Source organism: Nanorana parkeri, unplaced genomic scaffold, assembly GCF_000935625.1.
Source record: "Nanorana parkeri isolate BGI_ZX_2015 unplaced genomic scaffold, ASM93562v1 scaffold758, whole genome shotgun sequence".
Classification (NCBI taxonomy): Eukaryota; Metazoa; Chordata; class Amphibia; order Anura; family Dicroglossidae; genus Nanorana; species Nanorana parkeri.
Window position 1 is genome coordinate 336,864 of NW_017307026.1, and position 12,338 is coordinate 349,201.

The window sequence follows — 12,338 nt, forward strand, 5'->3', positions numbered from 1 at the left end:
TAGCCGACATTACATAACACCTGTACATTCAGTTTTATAATTCGTGACGAAAACAGTATCTGGCCACAGTTACACACTGACCACACACCGCATCCATGATTTTAACTTCAAGGCCAAAATGGCATACACATACTACCAGCAAAGCCTTAAATAGATTAAAAAAGTAATTTTAAATTTCTATATTTTTTATATTTTTTTTTTTTAACATCTATTTTTCAAAAATATTTTCTTTTACCCTCTTTAGAGGGTCTTCTAGGTTTATGTCACAACCCTGAAACTGACATATGGCAGGTAACTTCTGCAACGTAAAATATTTAAGATGAAAAGAAAAAACGAAAAAAAAAAAAAAAACCATACTAATTTATATGCTCTTTAATCACATCTGGAACTCTACCACCTCAAATCTATTATCTCTGAGATGAATTTTGGATTCCATTATGTCCACATTGGGTAAGACAAATTTAATGACCATTTCCAATTTCAAAGTCTTTCTTTGAGGTCATCAGTCCAGTTAGAAGTTTTAAATTAAACACAAGAAGAAGTTTTTACTTTGGTGATCTAGGTGGCACATATTGCTCCTTGCCATTACGCCGTGTTGCTCCCTGAGGTGAAGACCTGCGTCCAAACTGTCGTCTCTGTTCCCTGATTTTCCCTGCACCTCCTCTGGGGGTTCCACTGTTGCGATGTCCAGGGGATTCTTTGACTTTTCCTTCAAGCTTGTCATGGGGCTTTTCAGTGTTCTTCTCTGGAGTAGTGCTTTCTTCATTTTTGGCAGGTGGTGCTATGTTGGAGCGAAGCTCACGAAGTGGCTGAACTGAAGCTGGTGCAAGCTCCTTGGGAGGTCTCTGACATACTTCAGCATAACTTAATTTGCGTGGTTCCTAGAAAGAGGGGGAACAATGCAGTTACTTAAAATTTAGGAATGCACTCAAAAAACATTAATACTACTATGCAGATCATTCTTCAAACCCAGTGCACTTAGGATTACCGAAGTCACAAGTGTTGAAACCTGGGACTCCATTTTTCCTCAGTCATCTTTAGACTTTGAGGTTAATGCATTTTCTATACACATCATATATATATATTATGGTAATTAAAATTTTCGTGTTCGATGAATAAACATTTTTTTTTATTGATTAATTTCGACACACACACTTCCCTCTTCAGTTCGTTCAGTTATGCCTGGTTCATACCTGAACATTTTGTAGCGCGTTCAACGCTCGACAAACGCTCTACAAAACGCTCAAACATCGCTGTAACGCTCAAGAATCGCGGTAAAAACGCGCAACAAACATGCATATTCAATAAGCCTAGGTGTAAACACAGCCTTAAGGTTTAAAAATAAAAAGGTGGATGCTGATTGGTTGCAATAGGTAACTGCTCCAGATTCTGTCTGCTCCAGTTGGTTGATAAATTCCCCTCTATGTATGTTATGACTTTCAGGGCTAGTTCACAGCAGTTCCAGTAAGTTCCGGCCCGATTCGTGCTGGAACGCACTGGATCGCATCCCGGCCGGCTCACTGGGGGATAAAGTCAATGGCAACGCAGGTACGCCCGCCCGATCTCCGGAACACATGGCAAATCAATGTCAGTGTTCTGGTCTCTCTGGGCCCCTCAAACTGGCTGAAAACCAGGGCCCGGTCGCAAATGCGACTGATGCAGCCCTGGAAGTTTCGACAGTGCCGGTATCTGCGTTTAGTATTGGGTCATTTTCACGAGTACGAGTGCTTGTGAAAATGCCCAGTATTGGCACAGGTGCATCCCTACTTAATATAATGTATTGCTGGGACTTGCAGTCCTGCATAGTTGGTGGTATTCAGCATTGCTGTATAATCATTATACTTCAATGCAGAACACCGGAACGGTGATGGGAGGCTGAGCAGTGTGCGAGGAGACGCCGGCCGCTCACATCGCTCGGCTGTAACACTTTCGCTTCTCCCCGCTGGGACACAGAGCAGCGCCCAGCGAGGAGGAAAGAAAGCAGGGATGCGCCGATCGGCAGGACAATGGCACTTTCGGCATATAGAATGCCCCCACTTCTCAAGTCAATTGCAAGCACACCAGCCAACTGCAGGGGGTATTCTGGTGGGATTTTGAGTGCCCAGCTGCCCTTGGTGGAAGCAGTGCGAACGTGTATCATCTTCTGCACCTCCTGGAACTGTCAGAGGACAGAGCCAAGGCAAGTTTTTTTTATTTTGTTTGGTTTTGTTGCAACAGCTTTATTAATAAATATCATTTGCAAACAATTTGACTTCAGAGGGCTGGGGGCTTTCAATACAGTAGACCTTCCATTTTTATGGAAGATACACTTTAAGAACACCCTAGAAAACTATACTTCCAAGTACCTTGGGTGTACCTTGAATGCCCCAATCTTCCTCCTGTATTGTGGCCAATATACCTTGTGAAATCACAGGGCTTGCAAGTTTGACAGGCAAATCCTAGGTCTCTGCTGCAGAAACACAGGAAAGGACTCCTGTGTAAATAGCGTTTGTCAACTTCACTGACGAACAAGCTGTAAAAACACTAAGATACTTAAGCTAGCTATACACTGCTCGAATTTCTTCTGGTACTTGTATTAGCAGCTGTCCCTGCCGTTGCCGGTCCCGAGATCCGCTGTGCCCGATGCGTCCAGGACCGGCACGGCTCTGACACAGAAGATCAAAGGGAGTTCAGTATACAAACTCCCTTTGATCTCCTCTGTCCCCGAATGCAGGAAGTGATGTATATTGCATCACTTCCTGCATTCAGTGTCACTCTCCAGCTAGAGAAGCTGATGAAGCCGATCTCTGCTTCATCAGCTTCTCTGGGGGTCCCTAGGTGACATTAGGTGTCTTGGAGACCCCTGATGTCTCCATAAAGAGGACCAGTCATGTAAATTGGCTATCCCATAGGGGGCTTCTTAGCCCACCCATGTAATAGCAATAAAGTTGTGTGTAAAAAAAACCAAACAAAAACACATTTTTTTTAAGTCCCCGCCCCCCACATACACACGCAGATGTGTCGGGTGCACCTACACTCGGAAATGACGATTGTGCCGCACATGTTACATATCGCCGCAAACGTCGGAGTGAGAGCAATAATTCTAGAGCCATTAATCACTGATAACACTAAACTGATGAGCAGTAAAAGCATTTTAATCGTCGCCTATGGGCGTTTTTTGCGATTTTTGCGGGCGCACCCAATTTTAGGGCTTGACATGTTTGTCTATTTACCCGACGTGACCCCGAATTTTATGTTTTACTAAACAGTCACAGTTCGGGTTTAGGTGTCAGCCATTCAGCTTAGGGTGTTGAGCAGAGGCTGAAGTGGTTAAATAACGGAGATGAGAGGGACCTGGGAATACATTTTGTAAATGCTAATGGATACCATGTAGAGTCATGTCTCCCAAAGCCCAAGTCAACAAGGATAAAGACTGGCAGAAGTAGTGCAACCTGTAGGACCTTCAAGGTAAGGATGCTGACAAAAGTACACATGGTAAGTGATAATCATATTAAAAAAAAAACAACAACTTACCTGCGTGCTCTGAGCAGGAGACACACTTGCTATAGGTGCAGTGGTGGTAGTTTTGGGTGGTTTTACAGAAGTAGCATTGCACACTGGTAACACTGCCAATGTCTGGCTGGCAACATCTTTGTGACAAGAAATTTCTGTGGCCTTTTTCTCATTAATGGGATTGCTAAACAAAAAAAACACAGTAAAATAATTTTTTAAAATTTCTCTCTCTCTATATCTCTCTCTCTCTTATATATATATATATATATATCTATATATATCACACACACAATACAAAGTAACCTTTCTGAAAATAATTCCATCACTACTAGGCACCAATACAATATAGTAACAGGTAGGAACCCAACATAAGAGTATAAAAGCCCTCAGATCTCATAATCTTGCAGTCATTGGAGGGACACTAGTCATATACAGAGAGAGAGAGATAGAGAGAGAGCAAGAGAGAGGAGTGAGAGAGAGAGCAAGAGAGAGGAGTGAGAGAGGAGTGAGAGAGCAAGAGAGAGAGAGCAAGAGAGAGGAGTGAGAGAGAGCAAGAGAGAGGGAGAGAGTGTGAGAGAGAGTGAGGATTGAGAAATTAAAGAAACTCCGAGACTGTGTCCTTTCTCCTCTAAGCGCGATACTTAATCATCACAGGGCAAGATAAAGAGTGTATTTACCCACCCAACCCATGACCATTTGTTCCTGCTTACTCTTCTGCCCCTACTGTGCCAGACAGCAAAAACATATGTAAAGAGGATGAATACTTAACTCCCCTGCAGCTTCATTGCAGTACACTTCCTGAAGTGTAATAAAAAGTAATAATGTGAAGGTCAGCGGGGTGAAGCTTAGCGCTGTTAAGAGACAATTGAGATAGACACTCCTGTAAGTGTCCGTTTACCAGTGGACAGGGGGGGGATGAAACAGAGTTAGCCACCATGCCTTAGGGTCTTATATTTTGAGGCAGACAGATTATATAGCAACAAAATTTAAGGGGGGGAGGGAGAAGAAAGGACTTAATTCTGCGACCAGTGGATTATGCAGTTACCTTCAGATGACTGGACACTGGCAAAAGTACAGCCCTGTATAATCCCTCTCCCACTCCCAGCCTGCCCCAGTTTAGTAGCAAGCAGTTCAAGAGTAGATCACAAAGACACAGAAGGATGCTGTGGTGTACTCCAAAAAATGATTTTACAGCAAGACAGCATGTCTACTTGATCATACATTACAGGGAGTTAATTATGGAACCAATGGGATGTCCAAAAGCAGTCCCAACAGAGGGGCAGGCAACGCAGTAAACAACTGTTTTCACCAAATCGGCTTAGCTATAGTGTAACAAGAAGCCGGCTCCCCTTCAGGAATAACAAAGAGGGAGAAGGACTTGCAGATGGAATCAGTAGCAGAGATGTACAGCCGAACCACATCCAAAACTGTGGAGAGGAAATCTCCTTCGTTTAGAGGCAGGACAAAGTATGGTAAGAAATATCCTGGTTAAAGTGTAAAGCAGGGTCCACCTTAGGAAGAAAAGAGGCCCTAGGCCTTAGCACTACCTTACCCTTGTAGATAACCAAAAGGGCTAGTTACAAGTCAAGACCAACAACTCTGAAACACGCCTTGCAGAAGTGAGGGTGACAAGGTAGGCAAGAGAGCAAGGTCAGAGGGATATCTGAACTACTAAAGAGTCACCTGATTGTGCATAGGAGGAACAACATGAAGAACTTCACTAGAAGGTCTTCACTAAGCAAGTAGTCTCTAGAAAAGAACTGCCATAGCAGAAATTTGTCCCTCAATATTATTCAATGTTCAACTTGGCCCAAGTCAGACTGGAGGAAAAAATGCTCCATGACACTTACCTCGCTTTGCACCAAACAAAATAAGCCTTCCAGGTGTGATGGTAGCCAACACAGGTGGTCAACTTGCTAACTTTTAGGAGCACAGGGATAACAGCGTCCAAAACATCACTGGTTGTCCAACAGCCGGGCAGTTAAAGCTGAACACCAAGAGGCAGGGTGGCTTCCAACCTCTTGTCCACGTGGTCCTAAAACAGGGAAACCCTCTACAGCAGGGGTCTCAAACTCAATTCCCTCACTCGACAAATTTTTTGCTCCCATGGGGGCGCTCGACAAATTACATACTTTAAAATAAAATTTTACTATACGCGATATGGCACTATGGACCCCAATACACACACACACAATAAGGCCCCATTCATATCTGTAGGTTTAGGTGCGATTAGGGATTCCTGCGTCAGAAACTTGCGTTTTCCTGCAGCAGGAATCCCTAATCTGGCGTTTACAAGTGCCAGCTGTCATCTATTCAAGTTAATGATGGTGATGTGTGGAGGCTGGAGGGCACCTTGTGTCAACACTGTAGGAAAAAGTGGTGATCCAACGTAGCAATGAAGAAATATGAACCCCCTGCAGATTAGTAGCAGCAGCATTGAACTTGCTAGCATTTGTGTCTTAAGCCAACAGTGGGATAGGGACCTGAACATTATTATTGACCTGCGCAACAAATGGGATTTCCATTTCAAAATAAAGAGACTCAATATTTTAATTGATAAGGATATCCATAGTTTCCAAATATGCCCATCAAAACATTGACTAAATTGGCTTACCTAGGGGGAGCTGGAAGTGGGGTAACATCCTCCACAGTACTGTGCATGGAGCATGTGACAGACTGCTGAAGTGTGTTTTTTACAGGTTCATCCTGAGTATGCGTAGACATAGTTGGAGGAAATGTTTTATTCTCCTTAAAGAAAAAGCAGAATTACTGGATAGCATACAATATACTTAGTACTATGCATACCGATACAACATTTGAAACAAGCCAGTCCACCTAAAACTTATGTCAGTGACAGGCAATAACCTGCAGGGACTTTACCTACAGTAGCAGGATCTCTATTATAGAGTTTCCATTATGAGGGTTTCTCCACTTTTCTTTTTTACATTAAGAAAATATGGACTACATGAAAATTAATCAAAGTGAGCACTACACAACAGTGTATGAAGCAATGGCAAGTTATTCAGAATATCTTGTTAGATAATACTCACTTTTTCTTTGTAAATTCCTTTCACAACATCAGCCATCCTACTTTCAAGTACAGGCTCTCCGGGTGTGCTTGCTATACTTCCAGGCAGTGGAGGAAAATTAGATGCCAATAAGTCAAACTTTGGTGTCGGTGCCATCTCTTCCATTGTGGTCAAAGGGCGCTGAAATACAGATCAAGTGCATCAGCCCAAACTATTCAGTAGAAACAAAGAATGACCAAAGCCCTCAGATCTCATAATCTTGCGATCATTGAGAAGACTGAACAAACATGGTCTGAGTAGAAGATAAGGAGTGATCAGAAAGTAAATGATGGATTAAAGAATAGAGAAAGAATGAAAAGGAGGAGCTCAGACTTCTGAATGCCCAGCCCTGTTCCCTCTAAGCGCGATACTTGATCATCATTGGGCTGTCAAATACCGCAGAAGTTAAAATGTTTGTTGTGTTTGTGGTAAGGGTAAAGCTACAATCGATTATATAAGAAAACCTATATAGAGAGAGTACCCAAGTTTATATCATAGAAATTGCCCATGCAATAGAAATCCTGCTGTTTTGGTAAGAAGCACAGACCTGCACACGGCAGAGGTCTGTTCAGAGGTCTGTTCTAAACAGATATGACTTGGAGTACTTAAACCCAACCATTCACATACAATGGATCGTGAAAACCGTCAATTTCTGGAAAAAACATGCAAGATTTCTCTAGCAAGTTGTGCTGCAGGTAAAAACTAAAACAGCAGTTATGTCACAGGAAAATAAACACAAAAAACAGGGAGCTGGAAAGAGACTGTTGCATAATTGTGTGATACCAAACAGCTACATATTGCCTTTCTTTATATTTAAATACTAGCCAGATTATATGCAAACAAATCTCACTAAATCAGATTTTGCCCTGGCTGTATATCCTGAGAGGGAGGGGGGGGAAATGTACTACGGGCTCTACGGGTATAAAAGCATTTGGACATTGCAGTCATGTCCTTTGATCAACTATAAAATAGAAGACAAGTTACTGTGGAATTGTTAACATGAAGCCTTGCATTGATAGTTAACCAAAATGGCTAAAATACTCTTCTGGAAAAATTCAGCTCCAGATTGTCTTTATTGCTGACCAAAAGTGTGAAACCCTAAGCACTCTGCCTCAATTTCTTTTGTAGGAGATGGATATACCAAACTGAACTGAGATCCTTCTTAAGAGATCATTGGCACATATACCAAGCAATGAAAGGAGTCCATTTATATCAGACCATTAAGAACTGGTTTGGATGTATATTAACATTTGAGAATGTTTGCCCCTTGCAAAGAAAATCTGTACTGAGAACTCTTCGTTTGAAAATGCATGCCTATCTGAAATACTTATCCAATATCCTCAGTACTTTATCTCAACATCAGAGATCATGGCCAAGTTGAGAGCAGCAAGACCTAGATCCAACAGAATATGCATTTAAAAAGCCAGAGAGCACACAAACAGGACAGCTGAAACAAAATGAGAGTGGATGCTATGAAATGATTTCTATGGCTGTGGCAAAGCTCAGACAAACAGTGTTGGAAACAAGAAAGTATTGTATTTGCTGCCAAGCAAAACAATTATTAAATATACGTGTGCATCAAAACTGTGGTCAAGAGGGAAAACTGCATTTTGTTTCAGTACTATTTGAACCAGTGTCCCAGAACAAGTGGGCAGATCAGGAGTCCTGTACCATTATGTAGCAAATGTCACTTTTATATGCTTGACACAGCCAAAGCAAATAGCAAGAAGATGCCAATTTATGGATACTGCTATGCTACTAAAGGACCTTATTAGGCTGCACTAATTCCTAATAGAATATCTCAAGCAAAGGTTATGTAGCTATACAGTCAGAGGACAGTTACAGGAGGTTACAAGGCATTCTTTCTAAACATAATATTGAAGTGCATTCAAACATGAGAAGTACACAAGTACATAAGAGATCCTGATCGCTCTCTAAGGGGAACATTCCAAGTCTTCGTGTGCCCAGTTAAGGCTAGTACTCCCAAATGTATGGATGCACTAAGGTATAGACGAATGAGGATTTTCAATATTTTTACAAGGGCAGCAGAAGGGGAAAGTGGGGTCTTGCTCTACTTTAGAAACTAAAAACATTAAATTTTACAGAAAAACAGAAGACCAAAGTGTGGTGTAGTTTTATATGGAATCTGACAGCAAAATGCATACAAAGGAAACTATCTAGCTTTGCGATACCAACATTGCTGAAAGGAAATACAAATATGGAATGCAGAACCAGACTCGTATGACGTTATCAATACTTCAGGCATGTAAGCATTATTTTTACACTGCAGGATTAAAGCCTTATGGCTCTGCTGGAGACTTCCCCTTACTTTCTCTATGGGCACGGGACAGGAAATGAGCACACTCTCTAAATCGGAGATCCCAATAAAAGCATCTGCTTTAGCAGTGTAGTGAAGTATAATCACATGCATATACATAAGTGTACAAACGCATGCACACAACACTTGTTAAATAGTAAAACAGTAAAAAACCCTTTCCAGGTCTTTAACGTGACAAATACGAGATAAAAGGAGTCATCTTACATTTTTTTAATGAACATTTCTACACTATTAATAGTCTTCAACTAGACTGAGCTTTAAATACAGTCCAAGTAAATTCAATGTTTACTCAAACATTTTCCATTTTGATTTTACAATGGACCAAGGTCTTCTACATCAAAACAAGTATACAAATAAATTATAAGCTGCAACTTACAGTGGTGCGGTCCTCTTCTCTTCGTCTTCTGCCTCTAAAAGCACTTCTCCTGTAACAGGGAAAAGAAAAACGTTATTCAAGAAATACAAGCAGCTGACCAGTGCTAGCCATGGGGTACCAGTTCAATTACATTGGCACAGAGCTAAACAGTTTTTGAACATCTTAGCTTAAAGGGAACCTGTGTCCAGAGTATGCATATAAAAGTATTAACTTCTGAACTAAACACAAACCAGCCCTCACTCACCCCTCTAACTATAAGCATAGAAAAAGGAATCTTCATATTTCACAACAAAAGGCACTGAAATCACATTTTCTCTTTCCTTGAAAATCTTGGCAACATGCCAGCGCTCTTAAGTAAACCAAGCAGAAATAAAACCTGATCTTGGAATTCTTGTTGTGATCTTCGAGGAGGTTGGAGAATTGCTTTGCAGTACAAGCAGCTAGAGGTCAAGGATGGCTTGTTAAAAAGTAATTTTACTGATTAAAAATATGTATAAACAGTCTGGGCACAGGTGCACTTCAAAGCTCACACAAAGGAAGGTCCATATAGTTCTGGTAGCCATTGACCATATCTGGATTTATTCAAAAATAACACCCGATCCCTTTTCCCCCCAGGTAGGAGAGCCAGTTTTTAAAACCACTCACAATCGTTTTTAGCTTATTAGTTGCAGGGTGAAGAACTGGGTTTGTTAACATTGTCACACCAAACTACTGGGGGGATGGTAACCCATCATGCAGGGTTTGAAGACATGAAGATTGTTTAGGAATGGAAGAAAAAAATGTTAACATTTGTGTCCCATAGTAAAACCGGTATGGTACATCTGCTCTACTAAAATCCTATTGTTACAGGAAATACTGTGTAAAGGAAAACAAAAGTAATATAGCGCAACTTTGCAGTCCTTTTTCACTAGGTGACCCTGCCAGTAACTATTCCTGTCCTAGGGTGACGACCACTCACTGCGACCTAAGGAGGAGCACATCACCACCCTAGAACAGAAGTTTTTAGAACTACAGAACACCTCACTCTCTCGCCTGCATCATAAAGAAATCTGTTTAGCCCATGAAGAGAACTGGAAACAATGCCATCTGATAATAGTAGGCATTGACAGAGAACAAAGAGTTATCAGCTCACTAGTTTCTGGGAAGATAAACAATTTTTTGTACTTACTCAACAGGAAAAACAAAAACATTCAATGACATTTAGCAGACCAAAAAGGGAGCAAATAAGCTCAATGTTGGGGTTTGCATACACCACAGATAACAGGAGTGGCCTTTGTCACTCTTCTTCCACCTCATTAACACCATATTAATTTGGGTTGTGCTTCCCATTTTTTCCAGAGCAGCATGAATGCAAGAGAAGGCAATTTGCCTTGTCATGGGTAGGGACAGCCACCGCATTGCAGTGGCGTGCTTAAAAAAGAACAGCATTCAGTATGGTACAGTGTGCTGTGCCCATAGAACTTAATAAAAATGTCACTTGTGACATTTCAATGAAGTTCTAACAATAAAAAAAAAAAAAACTTGATCGAGTGCATTGGAACTGTTCGGGCACATGCATACCAGCAGCCATGTAGTTGTGTCACTGCTGCTGTGAACAAGCTGTTAAAATAATTTTGCAACTTGAAGTGATATCGCAGTGGGGAGGACGAAGATTAAAATCACAATGACTTGACCTGCTCCTACATAGAGATGTACAGAGCCAGGTGGAAGCATGGATATTTAACTGCAACTTCTGTCCACAGAATTGCACATAATGGACAATTTAGATACCCACTAAGGTGCCTTTATGTACACAACATATCCTACACATTCACCAATGTCTCTGCAAAATCCACTATGCCCACCTCAGTCTGTCCTCAACAAAGCAAACAGGGTTTTGTGTTAAGGACCATCACTTCTACTTGCCTTGTCTAGTCACTGTTTCTACACCTTGGTTGCCATTTTTACACAGCACTGCGTTATCTATAACCATGCCATGCACTAACGGACAAATATTTACTGTATGGTTGTCTGATGTTACATACAATGTGTCATTTACTAAACTTCAGTTATCAGGGGTGCTATATGATTAAGGGCAGGTTCACACCATTTTCCAGACCAGATCTGGAACGCAGTGTGTTTTTGCTGTGATCCGGAGCGGTTTATTTTATTTTTAAGCTGAAAATCGGCTTTTAGATACATTCCAGTGCGTTTGTATGAATTGTTGATGCGTTTCCATGCATTCCAGACCAGACAAAATGAGACATGCAGTATTTTTCTGGTCTGGACTGCGCTGGTGTGAACAGAGGCCATAAAAAGCATAGGGATACATTAGGATGCATTTTGGGTCCAGGAACAATCTGGTCTGGTGATTATCTGGATGTGGTGTAAATGGGCCCTCACACAGATACATTCACCTAAAAAACCTATAGCTATAACATGCACATTACAGAACTGGCCCATTTGGAATAAGCAGTAAAATTACATTAAAACTGTTGGTTATGTGTTTAGATGAAGCACTAAGATCTTGAGGAATACTAAAGTTTTACTTGCCTAGAACGTTACATGTATGTAAACCGCATTGTACAGGAGACGAAAAGATAGGAAAATGTAATGTGTATCATAGATAAGCATTCATATAAAGTGTAACATTGCACTACACTGCCATCTATAGCTCAAAACACATCACACACAGTACATTAGAATAGGCTGTCGCATTTCCAACAAAAAAACTCTCAATCACCTCTGTAGCCGTAGACATTGCGGACATATAATAGAAATAAAAATCAACTAGTCGTATGAACACAAGTTACATGTCACCTTTTACCTGCTCCCAGCTTAGATTCTGAAAATGTTAAATCTACAAGTCAAACCTGCCCCATGTACCTAAACTGTGAGAAACATTGCATTCCTGAGGCCTCCTCATGTCCCAACAACTCTTGTGGTGCTGACTGCACAACTGGCCAAGAGGGCAACAATGCAATGCACAGAAAATGGTGACTGGGCATGTGCAGTACAAGAAAAAGTAACCAACACCTACATAAAAAATGGTGCCTGAACCTTTCCAAAACTGAAATAAGTTTTT

At 41.2% G+C, this 12,338-nt stretch overlaps 1 protein-coding gene across 1 annotated transcript in view; it reads right to left on the minus strand.

Moving 5' to 3' along the window:
• Positions 1-211: 211 nt before the first annotated feature.
• LARP4 (La ribonucleoprotein domain family member 4) overlaps positions 212-12,338 on the minus strand; it is a 64,057-nt gene continuing 51,930 nt past the window's right edge. The window contains exons 10-14 of the mRNA XM_018564544.1: positions 9,275-9,323; positions 6,543-6,701; positions 6,107-6,240; positions 3,514-3,676; positions 212-881 (exon numbers count right to left, since the gene is read on the minus strand). Coding sequence (XP_018420046.1) covers positions 546-881; positions 3,514-3,676; positions 6,107-6,240; positions 6,543-6,701; positions 9,275-9,323 — 841 coding nt within the window. The 3' untranslated portion in view covers positions 212-545. The remainder of the gene's footprint in view (positions 882-3,513; positions 3,677-6,106; positions 6,241-6,542; positions 6,702-9,274; positions 9,324-12,338) is intronic.